This window comes from Lathamus discolor, chromosome 1, assembly GCF_037157495.1.
Source record: "Lathamus discolor isolate bLatDis1 chromosome 1, bLatDis1.hap1, whole genome shotgun sequence".
NCBI classification, from domain to species: Eukaryota; Metazoa; Chordata; class Aves; order Psittaciformes; family Psittacidae; genus Lathamus; species Lathamus discolor.
The window spans coordinates 72,918,449-72,943,504 of NC_088884.1; the positions used below are offsets into that span (position 1 = coordinate 72,918,449).

A 25,056-nucleotide genomic window follows, 5' to 3' on the forward strand; every position below is an offset into this window, starting at 1 on the left:
AATTTTTTTCACAGCTAAGCTATCAGTGCAGCAGCAATTTGCTTCCACTGTTTACTCTGTCTGCACAAACTCTCCTATGTAGCAGTTCCCTTCCTGGCACGTAATGTTCAGCATACTGATGAGGAGTGTGCACGGTAGGGAACAGAGCATGCTCTGGAGAACTGGAACGACAGAACAGTAGAGTGGATTGAGTATAAGGCTGGCAAATCCTCTTTCTAATCTTTATTCTGCCAGCAATTTCATAGAGTGCTTCTCAGCTCTGTAAAGTGCATAATACTAATAATGTCGTTCTCCAGGATGTTAGGAGACATCCTAGTATTTTCAAAGCACTTGATTCCAATTACCACCCATTTTAATGGTGTGTTGTGCTTCGACATTGGTGAAAGAAAGTTGGGAAAATGAGAATTGGGCTATGAAAACAAAAACTGGATGCAGTGCTCTGTTTGAGATTGTAGTGTGGGTCATTATCTCCATTGTCCTGTGTCTTTTGCAGATCATGTGACCCATATAAAATAGGTAATAAATGAGAATTTGGTCACTTTCCCCATCACAGGAGTACATGCTGCTTCTCTGCTGTAATTACGCTAAGTGAAACAACTGCATTAGCTTCCTTTACTGGAAGCCAAATAGAACTTACCAGGCAAAACTGCCATATCTGAGTGCTTTATATGGGAAGCTCTTGGGTCATCATGGGAATGACTGAGTAGCCAGAAGCCGGTTGATACTGATGCTTAAATACCACGAACTGCCCTTCAGGCTGAGTAGATGTTTTCTTTATTAATTATTCAAAACATGTCTAATATTTCACCTTCCCAATGAAAGCAGATCATAAAGAATTTTTGGAAGAAGCAGTAGCTAATACAGGGTTTATTTGACTGAAAACTGACATCAACATCTAAGGTAGGCGTGTCAGTCTATCATCAGTGAATTTAGAGCTCTTCCCTCCTGAAGGAGACTTCTGAAATAGAATAGGTAAACCATTCTTTAAGAGAGCATGCTTTCTCTCCTTTGTCTGTAAAGGGAGTCTGCTCAATAACGCGGTTGTCAGAATCTGAGTTCCAGGTAAAAGGAATCCAGCGTCCCAAGGCTAGGGGAGAGGAGCAGAATCACAAATAAAATTGAATGAAATGGCTAATATACTGCTTAACAGCCAAGAATTTGCTTTTATATCTCTTTCCAGAGTAGTTCACTAATTTTATTGTTTTAAGCTAATTAATTGCAAACATGCATTAGCCATGTCCATGTTTCACAGTTGCCAGTAGGCCCTAATGATGACTGTGTGCCCCACAGAAGGTTACCCAAGGTCAGGTCTACACTGAGTGCTGCTGCTGCATGCCTGCAGAGCCATACCAGCTAAGTGAATTCATCTTCTGTCCTAAAATGTGCATTTTGGCCTTAGTGGCTTTTTTTAGTCCCTTCAGTAGAACAAAATCCATGGCAAATCTCTAGTTGACATAACTGATTGTCCTGGAGGCTTCTGCTAGCACAGCTACAATTTATCACTTTCCTGGCTGACAATTGCCATAGCACTTAAAAAATTTCCAGGTTGGAGCTGGTAGTCCGGATTGAACAAATAAATCTAATGGATGGCTTGTGCCTCATTCTGCTTGATATGGTGGCACTGCATGCGGTGGCTTACAACACCACAGGACCCAATTCTGCCCAGTGCCGGTGTGGGAGAAGACTGCCTCTTCCCTTGTTGCAGATATTTAGCAAGTTTGTTAGAAACATATCTGTCAGCAGCCAGAAGCTTATGTGTGTGTGAGGGTGGAAAGTTGCAAAAGTGAAAAACGCAAAGAAAGGCAATGCAGCTGCTTTGACCATGTGTTTGAGCACCAGCCAAAAGCATCAGTCATGATGGGATCATTGTTAACTCAGTCCTCACAATCTGGTATTTGTATGCCAAAGCCAAGATAACTTCTAGTGTCCATTTTTGTTGTATTTCTCAGATCAACTTTTTTAAGAAAGGAGCAGAGATGTTTTCCAAAAGAATGGACAGCTTTTTGTCATCCGTTTCGGACATGGTTCAAAGGTAACGCAGTACATTTGCTTCCTCTTGCCATTCTGTTGATTTCTGAGTAATAGCACTCTAACCTTCAGCATGTAACAGGGTGCCTTCCTTAAGAGATTCCTACCATGTTTGCATTGCACTGTTGGGCATATTTTGCTGAAGCAGCAAGTGGAAAGGAAGTATGCTTGTACATGCAAAGGAAAATGCTGTCAGTGCACTACAGAGAGTGTTTGTACAGTATAGTCAGGAACTATATACTGTAAAGTGTTCATATGCTTTCTTACATCCCTGTGTCTCAACATGGACACAAAAGCATCCAATTTGGGCTTGAAATGAGTTAGCAGAATTAATACATTAGAGCTGAAGTGCATTCTGAGTTACTTGCTGGGTCTTCTGTAATAATACTGTAACAATTATCCATTAGCATCTCAAATAAGGATTTAGAGCCCGTAGTGTCTGATGTTGTAGCTGCACAAGGCAAACAAAACTCCTTGTCCTAGAGAGCCATACTCATTGCATCCAGTACCAGTCCACTGATTTCAGCCTTCTCTGGCTAAGTCCTTATTTCAATAAACTGACCCACTTTTGTACTCCCAATTTCTTACTCCTACCCCTATCTTCTACTTGTAGTGAAGACTGACCTTTGCTTTGTGATTAAGTCCCTGTAAATGTAAACTTTACATTTAAAGTGTAATCATATTAGAACATTCATCATTTATTTTAAATCAGCTGGAACACTAGACTGAGTCCTTCACATAATTACTTCATTCCTTTCATATTGGACTGTAGCTAAATCATTACTTATTTTGACTGTGGTGGCATTTTGAATAATGCATACTTGTTAATTTGAGAACAGTGTTATAAGTAATTGTCCTGCATAATAGATTCTTTCACTAAATGATTCTTTACTTCCTGTACCTTTATATTTACTTATGTATCTTTTCACCCTCCTCACTTCTGAAATAAATCCTTCTGCAGCATTTGTACAGGCTGGAGGACAGATTTAAACTCCCTTGAAAAGTGCCCTTTATTTAGTAAGGCTAGAGCATCTTGCTTGTGTCTTACAGGCACAGTGAGGATCCTGTCACTGGATCCTCACCTTAGAATGAGCCCTTATTTTCCGAAGTCCAAAGGATTTGAATTCTAGATAGTACATGGTAGTAACTGGAAGCAAAAATATGCTGCTGAGTTGTTTTTCTGAGTCTGTATTTTATGTCTGCCATACAGCAAAGCTTGAAAGTACGACTCCAATGTGACTAGTACAGGAGTGTGATGTCTGTGGAAAAATCAGAAGAGAAGCTTGCAGAATTCTGAATGACACTGTAGCTTGGCAGTTACTAACACAGGACATGGCTTCATGACTTAAGATTATGCAACCACTGAAAACTATGCTGCCCACTCTTCTACTTCCTTAGTGGTGGGGATCACAAGGCCTCAGTGAGTCAGATCTGCTTGCTAATCAGGCTAAAGGGGTTTTATTTGTCAGATTTGTTTTCTTGGAACTACAAACTGATGAGACGTATTGTGCAGGTACAGAATTCCAGCAGCGATGTAGTCTTACGTGTATTTAAGCTGACTGAAACCTGAGTCTCATATTTAACAGTATTTTCATTTATGCCATGAGTATTGCGAACAGTGTAAAAGCACATAAGAGAATACAGATCACTACAATATTCTCAGTAACCAAGTGGTCTGATTGCCACAAATGCATAGCACTTTGGAATTATCACTTTTTCTCTCCTACCTTGGAGATGAGAATATCTCTCCTCTTGGAGAGATGGGAGAAACATGCCTTAGGAAGAATAATCCAGTCTTTGGAACCATGAAGATGCTAACGGCAGTTTTACTGGAAGCAGTTTGTGGTGCAACGAAAATGTCTGATTGGAAGATTCATTGAAGTTGCCCCTATGTAAGAAACTGCCAGCACTGTTCAATTTTATTTCAAAGTGGAATTTAAATAATTCTTATTCTGACAGTTAATGATAACGTTTAAAAAGGACTAGCTTGCAAAATATGGGCTAATTTAATTCAGATCTGATGATACTACTCAGCCTTTATAACTCAGCCTCTCATATGACTTGGCTTAGATGCACACAGCTGTTCTCATTTTGGAGGTGATGTGGGAGCTTAGGAAGTCTCAGCTTTCTGAACATGCAGAAAAGTTGGAAGTCAGCTAACGTGAAACAGACAGCATGATGCAAAACCCCTTCTCCTGGCCAGATACTGCTTAGTGCTGATTTAAATGCATCACTATGTCTCTAGGTTACTTCAACAGTTACAGGATATCACCAACTTCTACAAAATACTGGGGTGAAGACCAGGGAAGAAATATATGTACTTGTCTTGTACTTTTCGCACAGGCTTTTTGCCACTGTTAGAGACAGGACTACATTGCTGGTCCTGCTGTGTACAGCCTGTGTTATATGCTCGTATTCTTCAAAAGGTTTAACCACTTGTGTAGGAAGTAGGGAGAAAATTGCTTATTGCATAGGTGCAAGTATTAGGGACTTTCTGAGGTATGCAATGTCAAGTATTCTTGTGTTCCCACCCCATGAGTTTTGCCAGTAGCCTGGATACAGTTAATAACTCCTCGAGTTTGGAAAAGTTAATAAAGAAATCAAATATTTGCTAGTATTGTTTCTCTGAAAGTCAGAGAACAGCTGCTGCAGTGTGGAACTCAAGGCCACTCTGCTGCCGAGAGCAGGGTCAGCTACAGCAGAGTGCTCAGCACAGTGTCCAGTCAAATTCTGAGCATCACTCTCTGTCTCCCTCTTGTGCACAATGCACACAGTATGTGGCTACAGCTAGCGCCCATTGTCTCTCATCCTATCACTGTGTATTCCAGTAAGGGTCTACCTACTATTCCTATCAGGTTAAGCCAGCAGTGAGACACACACTCCCCACACCCCTCCCTTAGCTTTGATTTCATGAGGCTGAAAAGTAATTCTGGCAGCTTCTTCTCAGTCCATGTGTTCTGGCCTCCTGGCCATCTTGGTAGGTCTTGACTTTTGTTTCTGTCTTTTGTGTGCTGGGGCACCAAAACTAGACACAGTGCTTCTGCTGGAGTTTCACCAGTGCTGAATGGGAGGGAATAATTCCTTCCTTTGACCTGCTGGCTATGCTCTTGCTCATGCAGCCCTAGATATGGCTATCGTGGTTTTGCCACAAGGGCATGGTGCTGGCTCATGTTTATCTTGTCCTCTGGGACCCGCAGGTCCTTTGCTGCAAGTTATTTTCTGACGATATCTCCCATCCTTTACAGCTGCATGGGGTTATTTCATCCTAGCAGGGCCTTACCCCTTTCTGAACTCCATGAGCCCCCTGCCTGCCCTTTTCTGCAGCATGTCAAGGTTTTTCTGAACAGCAGCCTTTCACTGTACCATATCAGCAGTCAGTCTTCCCAATTTGTTGTCATCTGCTTGTGTGGGTTGTCCAGCTCCTATTAAAGACTGCAAGCCTCAGTATTGACCCATGAGGAACATCACTAATAGCTGGGTACTGGCTGGGCTTCATCTCACTGATTACAACCCCATGAGCTCCATAGCCCAGATGTGTTTTCTACCTATCTTGTAGTACACCAATTTGGCTATAAGGATACTGTGGGAGACTGTGTGAAGGGTCTTCCTGAAGTCAAATGAAATGGCATCCACTGCTCTTCTCCCATCCACCAAGCTAGTCAGTGCATCACAGATGGCAGTCAGGATGGTCAGGCTTGATTTGCACTTAGTAAATCTGCACTGGCTGTTGCCTTCCCAAAGGTTCTGTATCTCAACTGGTATTTTTGTTCATTTTGACTTACAGATATAGCTATATCCTGGTATTAATTGACTAATGATGGCTTTGGGTTTCTTGGTGTTTTTTTCCAGCATACAGGGAGAGCTGGAAGCAGAAGCTGAAAAAATGAGGGTATCCCAACAGGATTTAATTGCAGTTAATGAATCCGTTTATACCCCAGATTCTGATGTAACGTCACCTGCTATCAACAGAAATCTGATCCAGAAGGCTGGCTACCTTAATCTTAGAAAGTAAGAATTCTTGCTACTCACTGGTTTGTTTAGTTTCTAACTGGCTGCTACATTTTTTGGTTATAAAGACTCCTCAGGTAATGATGTTTAAAGGTCCTGAATCATTATTGTAGTTGTACTCTTTGGCTCCTAAGTATCTCTGTCATCTTTGGCAATGGGATTTAGAAGCTAAATTATAGACATTTGGGACTGTTTTCCTGAAAATAGCATTTATTTCTTGTTGAATTCACCTATAGGGGTGATTCCCTGCATTGAAGTGGATAAAAACTGGTGGGGCTGGGCTCAGATTGTTCCCAGTTCTTAGGGCTAAAGAAAACAGTGTTTACAGAAATAAACAGCTATATTTTGTAGTTAATACACGTGTTCATAAACAGTCTCCTTTACATAAATAAAAGCTTTACTGACAATGCAAATGCATAACTTTGAATGTATACCATACGTGGAGTTACCTCTGCAGATTTTCCAGATCTTCCGTCAGCTTCCTCAGGAGCTATGTATACTGGTGCTATATAGTAACCCTCTTTATGTATTAAATATCAGTTTATTTTATTTTACTAGTAATTATTTTTTTGTGTGTGAGTAGACATTTACCAATTTCTCACAGCATTCTAAGAGCTGGAGTACAGCATAATAGGGCTCCATAGGTAGGAAGATGATGGACTCGGAGATACTACTTGCAGAAGATACTTCTAGTAATGATGATTTTTGTGCTGAAATTGCTCATGCTGCTCTTCAGTCTTCATTATTTTTTCTTATCCAGCTTAATATTATTTCATGTCAGTTACTCAATTCTTTTGCTCCTTAGCTAGGAGATACTGCAGAGAATGTTGTTAACTTTGGATGTTAGGAATTAGTTTACTTTTTCAGCTTTCATTAAGGATTAGTCTCTGCTAAGAATAGGTGAGGTGCTGCTTTTACTTAAGAGACTCACCATAAAAAAAAAATCCTAGGGTTGGACATAGAGTTCAGATTAATGTCAGGATATGTTTGTGGTTTCACATATGTTTGGAGTGATTTCTAAATAATGATGAGTCTTTATCACTGCATCTTCTCTTTAGTAAAACAGGTCTGGTGACTACAACTTGGGAAAGGCTGTATTTCTTCACTCAAGGTGGCAACTTGATGTGTCAGCCAAGGGGCGCAGTAGCTGGAGGATTGATTCAGGACCTGGACAACTGCTCTGTTATGGCTGTAGATTGCGAAGACAGAAGATACTGCTTTCAGATTACCACTCCTACAGGCAAAGCGTATGAGACAGGTTTTATTTGAGGACAGCCAGTCACACCTACACGTTCAGCTGCTGTTTCATATAAAACATGCTTGCTATAATAGTAAGCCTTTTTGGGTTTCCAGAAGGGTGTTTCCAAATTAAAAGCATGTTCCTTCCCATCCTCCCCCACAACTGCCTGAAATAGCATATGCAGTATTCTTTAGCTGGAGCTTATTCCTGATTTTTGTTCTTTTGATGGTTGATTCAAAGCTTGGTGACATTATTGTAAGACCTGGAGTCAAACAGTCCTTGTGTCCACTGTTAGCACTGATACACTGTGTTTATATTTTAGGGGTATAACCCTTCAAGCAGAAAGCAAGAAAGAATACGAGGAGGTAAAAATATTTTCTTAATGTTGTTGTTATTGTATACAAGTGAGCTTGAAGAGTTTAATGTCATCTTTCTCTTCCAGTGGATATGTGCCATCAACAACATCTCCAGACAGATCTGTCTCACTGACAATCCAGAGGTGGGAGCTTGTTTCTGTATTTTGGTCCATTCCTTCCAACATGCTTTCCCATTGTTCTTTATGTGGCAATGTAAAGTAGATGTGTCAAAGAGCTGTTGTCTTGTTTCCATAGGCAGCTGCAATCAAGTTAAATCAGACAGCTCTACAAGCAGTGACTCCCATTACCAGCTTTGGGAAGAAACACGAAGTTCGCCACCCCAGGTGACATTCTCACTTCCACAGCCTAGTGACTGTGTACTCATTAGTGCCCTTTCTACAGGACAGAAGGCACCCAGTAGAAAGCCCTGTGTAGGCCCTGGCTTTACAAGCCTGTGTGTGCAGCAAATTCCTCTGCTTCTGATGTTTCCTTACTGCCAAAGCTAAATGTTAAGAGATGCTACATGTTGAAGGTACCATTTATTGCTCTACATCACAGCTTTGAAGATCCTTGCAGTTGCCAGTGGGATTTTGCTGTTTCTTCAGGAGCAAACACAATGCTTTAGTTGTAAGTGCTTTGCTGTAAGAGGATGACTTGTAATACAGGTAATGCAGCAGTCCCCAGTATAAGTATATTCTTGTGTAGTGCCTTAAGAAATTCCTGTCAATCTGTCACAAGAATATGCCTTACACTGTTACCTGTTCCTGTTGTTCTCTTTGCTCGTTCAGCAATTATCCTCCCAGCAATAACCCTGGGGAACCAGTAAAGCTCGCCTCCTTCAAAACTTGTTAATAATGTTTTAGGATATTCAAAATATGTATTTTATGTGTCATTTCTTTGTGTCCATGTGATCATAGCATCTTGTTCAGTGGGAAATCTTCAGACTTCATCATCAGAAATAGCTTTCAAATCCTAGCGCTAGACTGAAATCCAGGTTTCAAAAGCGATGTGACAAATAGGGCAAGTTTGTGTTACACCGACTTCAACATGGAAAGAAGTCTCTGCAAATTTTGGTAGAAGATTGTAAATTCTTACTTTAGATATTTACTTCAAGAAATTCAAACCTTTTCCAGCTCTTTTGCCTCTCTCAGGCCAGTGCCTTTGCTATGATTTATGATTCCCTTTATGATCATTGCTTACAGATTCCAAAGATTCTCTGTATCCAGGGGAATGCTAGTCAATTTCTTTCTAATTTTATTCACAGTGCAGCTCCTCTATTTGTAAATAGAGGAGTGTTGCCATCTATTTCACTGGGAAAAGGAAATAGATGTTTCATTGACAGCTAATCTCCAGAGTCACTTTTACATCTGTATGCAACCAGAAAGAAACAGAAAACTTTCTAGAAATAGGATAAACCTAGAGCACCACTGTAGCAATGTGTATAGGTAAGCCTTCTGTAACGGTGGGAAACTTGGAATTTCATTCTCTTTGTGAAAAGGTGCCGGAAGAAATCAGTGTGTAATAATACTTCATAACTATTGCTCTGTGGCTAGCCTGTGGCCAAGGAAGATCTTAAAAAGATGTCAGGATTGCCGTTTGCAACTGCAGGCACAAGTCCAGGTCTCTGCTGTTTGAGCTGATAGTGCTGCGAAGAATATGGCCACTGAAGGGCAGGGAGGCCAACAGCAGCCTACTGCTGAAAGCCAGCCCGCACTCAGCTTTGATCTGCAGTCAGGTTTAATATGCCAGCATTTACATTTGTCCTAAGCAATTTTAGGTATAAAAAATGTAAAACGGATTTTAGAGTCCTCAGTAACAGATAAATAGGTAAATACTCTTTATTTAAGTTTATTAAAAATCCAAAGCAGGACTGAACCACTATCAATAATCTTGCCTCCCTTCCTGAGCAAAGATGGGGCATCACTGGTTGACTGAAACATATTTTTTCCCCCCCGTTTTTATTTCAGCCAGAATGTAAAGAATATGGAAAATGATAAAATAATTCCCAGTGAATCAGCCAGCATTCAAGACTCCACACAACTCATTGCTCCTGGAACACCAATTCAGTTTGATATTGTACTGCCTGCCATGGAATTCCTGGACCAGAACAGAGGTGGCAGGTATGGCCAGAGACAGTGATTGATCACCTTAACAGAGTGATTTCAGGGGAGAAAATTAGGCATTGCAGCATGTGTGTGCTGACCAGAATCTGTAATTACAGCTTTTATTCTTACTTCTTAGGCGTGCAAACCCATTTGGGGAATCTGAAGACAGCAGCAAAGATGAAGAGGAAGGTGAGTGCTTCATTTTTCCAAACAAAATTAGTCCAACCTGGCCTTGAACACTTCCAGGGATGGGGCAGCTGAACTTCCCTGGGCAGCTTGTTCCTGTGTGTCACCACTTTGACAGTAAAGAATTTCTTCCTAATATCTAGATTTGGCCTCTGTCAGTTTAAAACCATTCTCCCTTGTCCTGTCACTACCTGCCCTTGTAAAAAGTCCTTCTCCAGATTTCCTGTAGCTCCACTTTAGGCACTGGAAGCTGCTCTAAGGTCTCCCTGGAGCCTTCTCTTCTCCAGGCTGGTCAGGCCTTAACAGTCTCACTTGCGTGTGCTGTCCCAGTGAAAGGTAGGATGGTTACAAGGTGCCTGGCAGCAGAGTAGCTGTGACAAGCACCTCTGCATTGACCGCAACAGGACCCTGCTGTGCTGCAGCACGCTGGAGTGTAGTGCTCAGGTGACTGCTCTGCATCTCGTGCTGCACATGTGGATGGTGTCACTTAGCTCAAGGTGCTGTGTATCTTTGGCAATGGAGACACAGCTCTTGCAGCCTTTGAACCGTCACATTCAGCAGGGCTCATCCTGCTTTACCTTGCTTGCTACCAACCATAACAGGAGGCTGATCAAATGGTGGCTTTGTCACGTAATGACTACCAAGTTACAGCTAGGAGTCTTGTGGTGATAGTCAATGGTCCGGGAAGGATTTAATGACAACCTCATTAGACCCAACTGCATGGAAGGTCAGAAGAACATGTAAGAAGGCTTAAAGGGTTAATTTGATGGAAGCCAAGGCTTATGCACAGTCGTAACTTTATCACAGGTTATGTGCATGGTCTACGTGTACCTGATAAGACAGGCAAGTAAATTTTACTAGCTAATCAAATAAGGCATAAAGGGTCAGTTACATTTTGAGAGTTTCCAAGCAACTGTGATTTCACACATACCACACTCATTGCCAGTTCAAGCACTGTTTAAAACTGGGTCAGAGCACTGCCGGGCACACAGCAGGAAGTCACTGCTAGCAACAGTCACCACCCACAGGGTTTACTATTGAATTTCTGAAGTGAAAGTAAATTATTTCATAGATAACTTCAGCTACTGGGAAACTGAGGCAGCTCAGCAAAGGAAATCACGCCTTTTCTCTTCCAGATTCACTCTTGCAGCAGATGTTCATAGTTCGGTTTTTAGGCTCTATGGCTGTTCAGTCAGACGCCACAAGTGAGGTGATTTATGAAGCAATGAGACAAGTGTTAGCTGCTCGTGCCATCCACAACATATTCCGTATGACTGAATCGCATCTCATGGTCACTAGCAAGAACTTGAGGTACTGTGAAACCTTCAACTTGTCAATGTTCTTTTCTCTTCATATAACTTGTGATGAGTGAAGTATTTTGGGGCTTGTTTTCCCAAGAAAAATACACCCTTCAAGACAGCAAGATACCAGTATTAAGTTTACTTTGTAAAAATGTGTCTTTCTCTTACTTTGTAGTATTTAGGAAGTTGTAAGAACATCCTACCAAAACTTAGGGGATGCAGCAGGGCTACAAAGATAAAGATGCAAAAAAAAGATGCACTGAAGATCCTTACATGTAATAACAGCAAGAGAGCCATCGCTGTCTTGTGGACAGTCTTGTCACTGTAGAATGTGCTGAAGCAAGATACTTATTTTAGCTGGAGTGCATTTACATCCAGTGTGGTAGCCCCTGCAGTCAGGGTGCTTACCACATGAGTGCTTCAGAAAGACCCTGTGACTTATACAGGTTAGGCAGATGAGAGGCAGGGTCTAGAGCTGAACCTTGCCATCAACGAACTTGGGATCACTGATAAAGCACTTGACTCTGTGCACATTTCCACATCTGTAGAACTGCTACAGCAATTGCCTTTTTATTATACAGCGCTTTGAAATGACTAACAGTCACTCTAAAGTAATTTTTTTTGTCCCCTACACACAATTGCAGGTTAATAGATCCTCAGACCCAAGTGACACGAACAAGTGTAAGTAACTTCTGTTTTGAACCTGCTTTTCTGCCACAGCACTGAATACTCAAGTCACATGAACTTGAGCTCTCAACCAAGCTAACCATATCTGATTAAAAGAAAATAAATCCTTTTTGACCCTTTTCCAGTTTGACCTCCCCACTGTGACACAGTTTGCTGCTCATCAGGATAACAGGCGACTGATTGGCTTTGTGGTCCATCTCAGTGAGCCACTGGGAGAAGAATCCATGAGTGCATATGTTTTTGAGAGCAACACAGAAGGGGAAAAGGTTTGCACAACATTTAATAAAATACTTAATTTAGAAAAAGAGGTCTTCTTGGCTTACACATCTGGGAAACAGTGCTACAGAAGTAAGAGCAGCTCAGTTTCTTGTCAAGAAAATGTGAGTCTTTGATAGCTTAGGTCTGAAAAGGATCACACTTACAGGTGCTGCAGCAGCATGTGCCAGAAGGAGGAAAGGGGCCGGGGGGGAAGCATGTGCCAAGCACGAGCAGTAACAAGTGTGAACATCAGCTCATGTTAAGACATGCACATCTGTAAAGCTTTCAAAAGACAGGGTGGCCGTTCTGTGGTAACACCAGTAGGCATGGTGAAACAATACACTGCAATGGGGTAACAACGGACTATTAGAAATAAGGAATGTGCTGGAGAATTTTTGTCGTAAAAAACAACATCAGTCTTACATGCACTGGAAAGATGCCCTGGGTTTGGAAATAAAGTTTGGTGAGTAAACCTGAGTACAGTGATTTACCAGCTTAAGTGACCTTTGAAGCAGAACCCAACATTGTTTTATGTAGTTAGCATAGTCAAGAGGTATTACACCTCTGCTGTATGTAAGACTGGGTATGCACTGACACTTCTATGTTTCAGGCCCAATTAAGAAACAAAAGAAAACCCCAACCCTGAACTTTACATATATATACCTTTTTTTGTTTGTTTTAGATTTGCTATGCCATTAGCTTGGGAAAAGAAATCATTGAGGCAAAGAAGGTAAGTTTGTTTCACTTTCCATGTCTGTGTTGTGATACATCCTATTGTACTTTTGGTGGCACCCTCTAAGTACCTCCGGTGTGCCTGTGAAAGGAGAACTGCAATTCCTCCTAATGCCAAAGTTCTGAGCACTCTATTTAACCCAACCCCTGGGTAGTTCATGCGAAGGTAAATTCAGTTTGACTTTGCAATAGCTTGATTTGAGATAAAATTTTGCCACCCTAAATCCGATTCAGAACTATATAAATTCAGTTGGTCATGTTGGAATGAAAGCTGTGAGCAAAGTTGTCAAAAAACCACAAACACTGTAAGGTAAAAAGTTTTTCAATAAAAATAAATGGCAACATTACTTAACTAGAGGAATTTTACCTCACATACTCAAGGGATGGGTTTACTTGAACCTAAAAGGATTGTTTAAGTTTCAAATCTTTAGTCTAAAGGCTGTTATAAGAGTTGCAAAATGCTGTGAGAAGTGTGTGCTCCTCAAGGAGTGCTGCAGCCTGCTGACCTGCCTTCTGGTTTTCTTCCCTTCAGGATCCAGAAGCACTAGCTCAGCTAATGAAGTCTGTGCCATTCACAAATGATGGGAAGTTCATTCTTCTGAATGATGAGTCAGAAGAGAACGGAGCCATACGTGAAGAAGGGGAGGAATCAGAAGCATAATAGACTCTTGTAGTTTCCTGCAGCCTGGGAGCAGGAGCAGCAGGGAGTGTTTTCAGCCATCGTGCACAGAGGAGGTCAGTGCCCATCTTCCTGCTGGAGGGAGAGGGGTATCTGCACTGGAGATTCCTCAGGATTTGCAGTGGAACAGCAGCAGGACTTGTGCATCTGCGAATGTGCAGTGTGGAGGTGTGCCCAGGAAGCAGACAATCTTTGGGAATGTTTCACTATTAGCCCCTTGCTGTTGGCAGTTGGGACAGCACCGCTGTCAGCCACAAAGGGTTATCAACGCTTCTTCACCTTGACCTGGCCAGCAGTCTACAGTTCCACTGCAGTCGGTACAAGCATCAGCTCCTTCAACAAATACCCAGCCTCAAATTCCCCACCATAGTCAGTTTCTATAGTTTGCATGATGATGTGCATCTGAATGAAGGCTAAACATGCACTATTTACGTTTGTTTTCAAATGAAGTTATTTTTAGTCTAGTTTTAAGTGTAACAAGATTTCTCTTTTGTGCTAGCCTATTTACAAAACAATTTGTTAAACACTAAATTTTTCCTATTAATATAATCTATTTTTATATTGCATCTAGAATAATCTTACAAAACAAATCTAAGTGCCTACTTGTACCTTCCTTGGGACCACACTCACACCATCTGTAATTAAATAATGGACAGAATGTACCTCCTTGATTTATTGTTCTAAATACCACTGACATGCAAACAGCAGGAGTAGCCAGAGAAGGGGGCATGTTAGTTGCTTGCAGTTGTTTCTATGGTTAGGTTTCTTCAAAGTTGCCAGAGGTGGTAACTGTAGGACAAATAAGTACTTTTATAAGAAGAATTCTTTGTATTTTTAACATTATGGTGATATGCAACAGCTGAATCTACCAGCAATATTTGGTTTTAAGAAACTGAGTAATAAAATGCTAGATTGTAAGTCTACAATATATTGACTAGTCTCATAGTCTGTTTGAGTTTATTCTAGTCTTGAAATTAGATTTGGCTAATAAGTTCACTTTATTCCCCCCTTCCTGTTTAACCTGAAAACATGAGAAATGGTACTCTGCAAGAACAAGCATTTGGTACTGGGGGGGGATATAATCTATGCCAGAAGTCTGTATTAATCAAGAGATAAGGTAACCAGAACAAATGACTGAAATTCCTTGAACTTAACTCAGTCACTTAATCAGAAACTAGATTTTCTGTAAGCAGAATCTGAAAGATCCAAGTTTGCAAATGTTTGACATGGAATAAATTCGGTTTAGCTAGTTGTTGAATGTTTAAAAGAACCATAGAAGAAAACTGTTGGTAACTGACAAAAACTTCATAAAAGTTGAAGCTGTCTTATTAAAAATAAATAAACACCTCCTGAACTGATGTTACTGAAGACACTGAGAATGAGGTTCTCAAAATTGCATTTATTAACACAGTTTTATATACATAATGTTCTCTACTCACAAACCAAAGAGACCGAGGTAACAAAATACCCTTTTGTACACTGAGTTAGGAAACATTAAGTGTTACATTTGGTCCTTTGTACCTGAGAAGCTGAAAACAGCTGTTGTTAATAGATGTCAGATGAAAACTCAGATTTACTTCCAATTACAGAATCTAGCCTTCAGCACCAGTACCGTGCACGTCACAGCAGTTGGGTGCCACTGGGACCATCACTTAGAGACCACTCGCTGCAAATGCCTTTTGACTTTGGGGCTGAGTGAAGCATCAGCTGGCTCCACTCTCCCTTACCACCATGCTGGGAGAATGACCAGCAAGGCAGCCCCCTGGCTTCTGGCACAAAAGGGCACAGGGCCATACCAGAAATGGGTTGCGATACCTCTGGCACAGTAGCTGCTCCCACTTGACACAAGACTGAGTGCATGAGGGCAGCCACACTTCAGCCTAGTTCTGCCCTGTCTTGAAGGAAAACACCTAGAGACCTGCGTTACATCCCTGGAGCAGACTCATCATCCTCACTTTCCTTTTATCACCTCCGGGAATTTTGAGTGAGAGCCTTCAGTTTAGTTTGGGGGATTTTTTTGTTTTAGCTCCACAGTCTCCAGCCCAGGATCTGTTTTTGTTCCCATAATCAGAACAGGAGGACAAAAGCAATAAGAATAGTAGTAGCACCACAAGCAAGACCTTTGCACCCCCTTCCAGCTCTTTGTGGAAGGGAAAAAGGATTTAATGTGCCTCTTGCTGACAGAGGGGTGTGTGACACATCCAAATCCAGGATCCACTTTGTATTTCAGATGAGGAAAATTGTATATGCTGCTACATGACAGAAAGAAAGGAGGAAATATAAACTACAATCCTGTATTAGCAAGAATAGCTCTGCTATCACTGTACATATGTGTGTATGTATATATTTCTGCCACATATAGTATACATTCAGGTCTCCCAGATTAAACAGGGGTCTATAAAAATAGGCTTATGTTTTGCCTGCAAAACTGCCATCACTAGAACCACAGCAGTTTGTTGAGAAAATGTACAGTCCATTTCACGTTCAACTGCAGTGTATTTCCTATCCGAGACAGTGTCTTTCCAAAAGATAGTCTCCTATCTAGAAGGAGGGAAAACTACAGATTGTATTAGAGTGCAGGTAATGTCTTGAATGTGCATATCTACCTAGCAAGTGCACCCAGCGGGGACTGAACACCATTTATGCATGATTCTGCAGCTGCTGAAAGAAATGCAGTGCTTGGCCACTGCAAGCCAAGAACTCCTGGGACTTCAGCTGAGACACTGCAGTTGCAACAGTATGGGAATGAGCAGCAGCACAGCAGCGCAGCAGCTGATCTCTGCAGCGCTACTGAGTGTTCAGTGTGGGCATAATTTGGTCAAAAAAGGAAATGTACACAAATTACAAAAAAAAATACCTGTATCAAAATAAAAAAAAGCACGAATTATAACTCAAGTGATGCAGCATTCTTTGGGGCAGTCTGCACTGAGAGTGAATTAAAAACAAAACTTGTGATGAGTCCAGCTGATTTATACAGTCCACGAAGCTTCTGTGTCATGTTTCCAGGACCAAAAGGACTTTAGCATCAGTCTGGTCTTTCCAGTTGCAACAAAACATCTGTCCTAGTTTTCTGATCATTGGAGTGCATGGCAGAAAAGGGCAAATCAGAATTACAACAGGAATTGCCTCTCTCAGGCCAGTGACCAAGGGTGGAGGGAACGATTTGAACCACTAAAACATCACTTTTTTGTGATGTGAAGAGATGAAAGAAGCTGGCATGGATGGTCTAAAACTATAGTAAGAGTGCCAACAACAAAACCCCCAAAAAGTTATTCTCTGTTGGACTGATGGGAGTAGGTATTCTAGTTAGTAAGACCTAGAAGTTTTTTATGTTCTGGGAGATCAAAACACAACCCTATCTTTAATGAGAGTGGGGTTTATTTTTAAGCTAAGTCTAGCTACTTACTGAAGTCAGGAATCTGAGTAACTCTTGCACAGTCTAAAACCTCTACTTGCAGGCATTAATGGATGTTACGTTTATACAGAGTTCTCACAGTGTTCAGCAGCTTCTGAAGCCTGCAGTGCAATTATTGTTAACAATCAGGCATGTAAGACTGTATGAACAACACGGACGGTACAACAAGCCTACACAGGCCAGGAAATACAGCATTGAGGCTGAATCTTGCGATTAGGCACAACATATTCATGAACTGTAAGATCACTTCATAGTTACAGACACCCATCACACAGTGCCTGGTCATAAAAGGAAGAGCTGATTGTGGTTCTGTCTTGGCTCTGGATTTCCTTACTTCTGTGGATGCAAATCAGACCTTGGGTATGAAATGAGAAGTAATTTATTACATTAACTTTTCTGGTTTTCCCCTTTCTCTGATCTGAGAGTTAAAAACCAGCAGGGATAAATAAATGCCTGACAGGATCCTCAGTTCCCACAGTGCAAATACTTTCTGTGGTAGTAATAAGAGTGTGTTGAATAAAACATTAAGGAGGACTTCCATTTTGTGTGATAGCTAACATGCATTCACAACATACACTGTTACATCTACAGTGTAATCTGTGACTGCATGAAATACAACAGGACTGTGTAAAAATACATCTGAATTCTTTTCTTGGACAACTGATACGCACAATAGCTTGGTTCAGTTTTTTCCTGGTTGAAGAGATGCACCAGTTCAAACTTCAGACCAGTGGCCTGTGAGTCTTTTTTTCTTTTTTAATACTATGTTAGAGATGCAAGAATGCATCTAAAAATGAGTAAGTTTTTAATCTGTACTTTAAAATAACTACCTCCAGGGTCAACATTTTACATCATTATTTTCATCTAAAGAAAGTGCTGTAAATAATGGAAACTCCTGGAAAACAGGAGTTCCTCTAGAAAATACAGACAAACACAGACCTAGCCTCACTGAATGCTAGTATACTACTACATGTTTCCTCTTGGGTTTAACAGAGCAAATAAATCAAACCTAGAGCTTTTAACCCCTACAGTGTTACTGATGATGAGAACATGAATTATTTGAGTAAGTAGTCATCACCCATACCAGCCACATCATTTCACAACAGGATCTGCAGGCATCGAGTTGGGGAGTTCGCCGTTGCTGGTTTTAACAGATTCTTCTACAAATTAAGAAAAGAAACCAAAATGAAGCCCTGGATCATGTTTATCATTTTATTCAAGGCAGTAAAAACAAAGTCTTATCTGTATTACACTGATGTCCTAACACACTTGATAACACCACGGTCAGCACATGAGGTGAAAGGTTTCTTCCATCAGCAGAGCTTGTGTAAAGAAGACGTACACATGCTCACATATCTTGCAGAGTCCAAGCCCAAATATTATGGTAGAAGGCAAAGATATTGCCATGTTCAAATTTTTTCACCCTGGTATGCATTTCAAGCTTCTCTCACCACAAAACATTTTTCAGGGAACTGAATATATATCACAGCAGTGGATATTTAACCTAAAATTAAGTAATTGGTGATCTACATGATGCTCTCATTAAGAAGCCAGGGTAATATGTCTACTCTTACCCACCACAATGTTTGCAGTTGGGTTTTACTTCTTTTTGAGTTGAACCACTATTTGAGCAACTTCACTGAATATGATCTAATGAAATTCATGCTGAAAGGCTTCTTTCTTTACAAACCGTTTTCCCAGTACAGAAAAAAACTGATCTCTGGTTCCAGTGACTGTAATCTCACAGGTCACTTACACTTTTGTCAGAACTACAGTGGGAAATTATTCACCAATTGTATTTTTAATATACTGCTACCTCAGCTTATAAATCACTTGTGACTGAACTGCATCTCTGTATCTTGATCATTCCAATACTCATTTTATCTAGTCGAGAGACCATACCACAAATTAAGATCTTACTCTTTGAATACAACAAAATAGCAGACCAAAATATACCATAAACATCTGAAAGTCACTTACAGTATCTGCATCATCTGCCTACAGAATCTGAGAAACAGCTGGTAGATAAGAGGTGAAAACCACCTCATTTCACACCAGGTTTATTGTGAAATAAACCACGAAGTTTATTTCACACCAGCTAAGGTTGTGCAGAAAAGGCTGTCACTGTCAAAATCAGTAATTAAGAGGTTAAGTATGATGTTGAAATTACTGAATTCAATATTAACTCCAAGTATGTAATTCTCCCTGTCCCAGAGTTTTGGGGGTTGGTTGGGTTTTTTGGGGCTTTTGTGGTCATGTTGTTCTCCCCTCCACATCCCCAAATCCAGCTTGAAATGCACCCATTCCAAAGGCAGCCTCTGTGAGCTGTTCTTTATTCCTCAAATCACCCTTAAACCCTGTAAAACTCCTTCTGGAATACTGAATCAAGAGCAAGAAAAGCAAGAAAGCACCATCCTTACCAAGGCACTCTCTCATGAGCCAAGATGTTCTATGTATAGCATTCACTCACCTTCTTTTTCTTTCTTTTCCTGGTTTTCTTCTGCTGCAGTTTTATCTGCTCTGAAAAAGATTCTTGCACTACTGAGTGAGAAGTAAAGGAGTTCAAATTCCTAAGGGAAAAGATACAGAAAAGGAGTGTCAGTGTATATCACAAGAATGAATTTGTAGGCAGATAATAATAGGATTTTTCAGAAGCATCTAAAGGCAACTAGACTTCTAAATGACTTTAACACCCTTGAAAAAAACCAAAAAACAAAACCTTCCTCCATTCATTCCTTGTTCCATGCATTTTACAAAGCAAGACGTCAGCCAAAAACTTAAAAGGGTAATTTAAGCAAAGCAGAATCAGTGCAATAAATCTGTCACTACTGAGGCTGAAAATGAGGTCTGTAACAGCAGTGAGAATTTGGAGCAATTTGCTCATGGAAAATCATGCCAGACAAAAATTTAAACAGCCACAAGCTTGATCAGCTCCTGAACAAGGCTCAGCAATGTGGCGTTTTTTAATGGCAGAAGACCAAACAGTGCACACTCACGGGAGTCATGAGTACACATAGGACTTTATCTGTTTCAACAGATGTGCTTTTACACATCATCATCACAGGTTATTTATAAACAGCCAGCTACATGTTTGTCCCACAGTCACCTCAAATCAAAAGCAGAGTGAGATGAAAAGCATTTAGACCACTGATGAAACCTGAACTGCTGTGCTTCAGAATCCAAATGTATCTTTCTTCTATTTAACAGCTAGTGCATCATTCAATTTAGCAGCTCAGAATTAACAGCCAAGCAACATGGTCTAGTGTGAGGCATCCCCTGCAGCAGTGGTGGTTGGAACTAGATGATCTTAAGGTCCTTTCCAACCCAAACCATTCTATGATTCTAAGAAACTCTTAGGGGATCACAGTGTTACGTAAAATCTTTGTTAAAAGAAATTTAACCAAAAAAGTTATTCTCTCCTATTTAAGCATTTAGGTTTTAGTTGCATTATATTTGATTTCAAACTCTATGGGACAAAGACTTCCAGTCAACCAGGTCAAGTTCCTGCCTCGCTCAAATATCATAAACACGACATCCTCTCCAGACCATACACCTCAAGTCGTTACACTCATTTTTTGTATTACTGCTCTAAGACCATGCTCTATGGTTTTTGCTCTTAATAAGCCCCATCAGAAGCCTGAATTGTAATGGGTAAGTGCAGAACTCAATACTGAACAGGTAACTACAGCCATGCTCTACCTGTAAACAAACTTCCAGTCGCTTGTGGGTAAGGTTCATAGTTTGTAGTAGTTTTTCATCTTGATTTGTGGACTGCACATTCTGTTGCTTAGCTACTGCTCTGATTTCCTTCACATACTTCTCTCTAACAGACTGGAACCAGTGCAGAGAATCAAACTCCTGGTACTGATCCAAAAGCTTCAGAATGTAAGCCACACCTGTAGTCATTAACAAACCATGTACCAAAGTCAACATGCAATTTGTAAAATGTTTTGTGAATGTTTTTAATGGATCAGCTTACGTTGATAATTCTCATACAAAATTTAAATTGCAATTCATTTACAATTAAATCTAACAGGGAAAAAATGATAATAAAGGAACAAGCTTCAATAGCTTCAACTTTTGAAAACCTCATAACTTACCCAAAGACTTGCATACCTTCTCATCTGCTGAGATCCGCAAGCTTTGAAAGAAATGGGGGAGCATCAACATACAACAAATCTGTTTGCTCCCATACACAGCTATTCCATGCTTACGAGATTCTGAATACAACAACAGCCCTTAAATCCATTTCGCTGAAGCCAAGGCAACCCAAATTTAAATTATGGAATGTTTAATTAGAGGAACATACAAAAATACAAACAGAAAAACCTTTTCTTGCAAATACCCATTATGTTGGCTTAGCCAAAGGCTAGTCAGCATGCTGAAACTTACCCATAGCAAACCCATCATCGGTGAATGCTGCTCCATTTTTGTTCTTCTTATTCAATTTTTCCTTGCAACTGATAGAATGCTCTACAAAATTGAGGGTCTGAAAGAGTGAAAAGCTGTCTTGGAATCATCAAGAGGCGCTCACAGATTTTAAGAGGTATTTTCATACATGCTGTTACGTACCAGTATCATTCCCTGCCTAAAACTCTGCTAATTGTGCCTCCCATCATTAGGCATTTTTGTATGAAAACTTGTCTTTTTTCTAGATTTTGGGGGACGAAAGTTAAGCTTTAGAAAACATTTGCATACGTGTAAGTAAAAAACAAAACCAAACGTACATCTTTGCTGTTCTGCTCAGTCTATTAATTCGCATACTCTTGGTAATTAGAGGTAAGCATGTAAGCAAGTAAAGGATAATTAAAAGAGCCCAGGTTCCTTTTTCATCTTGACTTCCCCAAATTTGATTCAAACAGAAGTTCAAGTTACCTTTTGAATGCTAGCACATGTAGTTATGTAAATAAAGAGAAACATGGCTTTGAACAACTATCAACAAAGCCACACTCAAAACAATCCCACTCATAATCAGGGAAGAAAGTAGAATATGCTAGTCAGCAGCCTAATAGAATGAATTTAAACCCAAACCTGATGTGATACTTTCTTTTAAAGTTAAGTAGTGGAAATGCAAATACTAACCAGTGGAGGAACAATTATATAGAAGTTCCGCAAATGCATGTTCTTTGGACTGCGGAATTCAGGAGCAAACACATCCACAAGCATCTTGAAGTACTCTGTTCCCTCTGCAAAGTTACGTGTGAGGTCACCAAGGACAGAGTCCAACTGTCTGCAAAGGATAAGTCATGCTATTACCTGCTTTCTGCTAGAAGTTTCTTTGCTTACTTACACCTCGTGGTAACAACCCTCTCTTCCCCCTTTGGCTACACCCAAAATCCAGTATTCAGACTAGTGTCTGAGATTACATCTCACCTCTATAGCCACCTTAAATCATGTTTCTTGATTTAATTCTCTCAAAAAAGATCTATAAATAGAATATTTGCAGCTTTTTTTCCTAAGGCCCTGAAGATTCTAAAAGTAGATGTCAGACACAAGGTGAGGAAAGCTCATTAGCCTTTAAACCACGAGGATTTTATCAAGAAACCAGGTTCTAACAGCCTGTTGGTACAAACGCCACTTCTCATTTTTAAAATGACTTGCTTCTATTTTTTCTGCTTTGAAGAGAAGTAAGTATTTGTGCATGAAGTCATTTGAACTTTTAGCACACAGAGACAACTAATAACTGCATTTATAACTTTAAAATTACAATTCTGTCATCCCATCCCTCCCTTAGATGTCAGAAGCATGATATTAGCATACCTTGCTGCTTTTTGTGTTTCTTCTGAGAGTCCTTCTTCTTTCACTAGCTCCTCAAAGTTAACAATATCTTCCAGATCAGGAACAAACCTGAAAATTTACTGTTTGTTAGGATTATGCTCAACTGTTTATGATCACTGAAGTATCTACCATAACTTGTTATTTACTTTAGTTTTCTGACCTCAGACTACTTAGTTGAAGTTTTATCTGCCATACCATTCACACCCAGGCACTATCAAATGCACTTCTAAAACACACACGTTATTTGTACTTCTGCATTTATCAGGCTAACATCTCCCCTCTCTAACACTTGCTTCCCTTAACTGTAAGTTTACTATTATTTGCAAGAAAAACAACTATTTCTGTAAAGTCACAAAGTTTTAATAAACACAATCATCTATATAGAAAGAAGTATAAAAGAAATGTTTTTCCCAAGTTCCTCAAGGCTTGTACTATTTTTCCTTAATGCACCCTGAAGTGATTAACATCAGGAATTACTGACTTAATTAACAACTAATCACTTACATGTAAATTCTATTAACTCTTTTGAAGCTTTTTCCCCACAGAATTCATCTGATTTTCAGTGGTTTATGGCAATGGTAGTACAGTTCTGAATTCCAGCACTGGTTTTGATAATATCACTTTAACAAAGGCATAAAAATGGACCTTTTCAAAATTTATGGGGGGATTGTAAAAACCTAGGGAATATCAGCATGAATAGGGAGCAAAGGAATGAGAAGGAGCAGACAGAAAAAGGAAGCATTTCTCTAAGTACCTAATTGCACTGCTACAGCAGTGAAGTCCACCAGACCTTATCATTCGCACATAGCCCATAGCGTTGCCTTTGAAAACAAGAAAAAAACCAAGGAAGTAACTTGTAATGACTTAAATACATGCACACTCTTCATAACTCTTATAAGCTCTGAAATGTATATTAAAGTTGCCGTATACTTCTGGCAAAGAAACTCTTCTGAAAGCCACATTAATGAAGTTACACTGAACCCTGGTATCACAAGTTTATGTAGAGAAATAAAACACAAATGCATCATCTATCTAGCAAGGTGGTGTTCACTTCAGTGATAGCGTAAGAGCAAAATAGTACAAACTGTCTCCACTGGGCACATGAAACACTCCCAAGTTCAGATCAGTCCTGCACATCTACAGCATCAATGGCTGAAAATACCATTGTAATGTCATGCACCACTGAAAGTTACTTCAGCTGAATATATGGCCATTTTTTGAAATACATGAACTTAACAGTACTATTATTTTACTGGGAAATATACTCAATCTGAATAAAAGAAGGGAACAGGCATTTATGCAAGTGCAGCTGTATTTTAGATTAAGACATGCAAGGACCATTTCTGGGTAACTGAGCAAGAGTATTTCACATGGGGTACAAGTGAAGCACTTTCCATCTGAATGGAGTTAAATCTAGATTTAGCCTGATCTAAAAGTTAAGTTACAAGACAATGAAGAACTCTTCCATTTAATAACATATATAACATTGTCTTACATAGCATTTCATACCAATTTGACTTATCAGTTGTCTGAACTGGTCAAGATAGCTCTGGCCATCCGGGGTTATTCCAAGTTTTCTGATGCCACGGTTGAATTTATCTGCTCTTTCAAAGGGATACTAGAAAAATATTTGAGAGTAATTTGCAAGAATAATTATCCTTAATTTTTTTCATCATGTCAATAGAATTACATTTGTAATGTATTTCTACTTCACATCTACAGCCTTTTTAGAAATTATACATCTGCCTGCCCATTTTAGTGCATAGAAGTCATTTGCCTAAGTCACTTCTGCAAGTTCAGAAGTGAAATAGAAGTGTTACTGTGAACAAGAAAATATTCCTACAAGAAATAAGCACTTGACATACAAAGAAGCTGCCATTCTGTTTTACTAAATGCACTGCCACTCACATTTTTGAGAAATGTATTTTCCAGCATTGAAAATCAGACCTTCATCCCAAATCTTGCCATACTGGAGCAAGTGCTACAAGTTCACATAATTCTGGATTCAAACTAAATAACCTTATTATTCAAAAATGCTGGCAACTGTTAAGCATGATTAGGACTAGAAGTTTAGAACCTCCAACAGACTATGACTTCATCAAATCATCATTTTCAGGTCACAATGATTTTACCCAACATTATATTTACAGATATAATGAAACAATTCCATCTGAATTGTATAACTTGTATAACACTGCATTTTGCTAGACAGAATCTGTCACTTTGTCTGGAAATACACATTTAAATAATAGGATTGTTATGGTTTGCTGCATGAAAGTAGCA

The 25,056-nt window shown here is 39.9% G+C and overlaps 2 protein-coding genes across 3 annotated transcripts in view; one reads left to right on the forward strand and one right to left on the reverse strand.

The window, feature by feature from the left end:
- The window catches only part of APPL2 (adaptor protein, phosphotyrosine interacting with PH domain and leucine zipper 2), a 35,670-nt gene extending 21,162 nt beyond the window's left edge, over positions 1–14,508 (forward strand). The window contains exons 9-21 of the mRNA XM_065679786.1: positions 1,950–2,032; positions 5,878–6,036; positions 7,095–7,283; positions 7,599–7,641; positions 7,719–7,775; positions 7,888–7,976; positions 9,600–9,752; positions 9,874–9,926; positions 11,060–11,234; positions 11,869–11,905; positions 12,037–12,177; positions 12,852–12,899; positions 13,434–14,508. Coding sequence (XP_065535858.1) covers positions 1,950–2,032; positions 5,878–6,036; positions 7,095–7,283; positions 7,599–7,641; positions 7,719–7,775; positions 7,888–7,976; positions 9,600–9,752; positions 9,874–9,926; positions 11,060–11,234; positions 11,869–11,905; positions 12,037–12,177; positions 12,852–12,899; positions 13,434–13,562 — 1,356 coding nt within the window. The 3' untranslated portion in view covers positions 13,563–14,508. The remainder of the gene's footprint in view (positions 1–1,949; positions 2,033–5,877; positions 6,037–7,094; positions 7,284–7,598; positions 7,642–7,718; positions 7,776–7,887; positions 7,977–9,599; positions 9,753–9,873; positions 9,927–11,059; positions 11,235–11,868; positions 11,906–12,036; positions 12,178–12,851; positions 12,900–13,433) is intronic.
- Positions 14,509–14,959: 451 nt separating this feature from the next.
- The window catches only part of WASHC4 (WASH complex subunit 4), a 39,357-nt gene continuing 29,260 nt past the window's right edge, over positions 14,960–25,056 (reverse strand). For both annotated transcript variants that reach the window (XM_065679766.1, XM_065679773.1), the window contains 9 exons: positions 24,283–24,391; positions 23,528–23,594; positions 22,756–22,842; positions 22,078–22,225; positions 21,388–21,484; positions 20,695–20,891; positions 19,466–19,565; positions 18,080–18,155; positions 14,960–17,350 (listed from right to left, as the gene is read on the reverse strand). In XM_065679766.1, the coding sequence (XP_065535838.1) occupies positions 18,088–18,155; positions 19,466–19,565; positions 20,695–20,891; positions 21,388–21,484; positions 22,078–22,225; positions 22,756–22,842; positions 23,528–23,594; positions 24,283–24,391 (873 nt within the window). In that variant the 3' untranslated portion in view covers positions 14,960–17,350; positions 18,080–18,087. The remainder of the gene's footprint in view (positions 17,351–18,079; positions 18,156–19,465; positions 19,566–20,694; positions 20,892–21,387; positions 21,485–22,077; positions 22,226–22,755; positions 22,843–23,527; positions 23,595–24,282; positions 24,392–25,056) is intronic.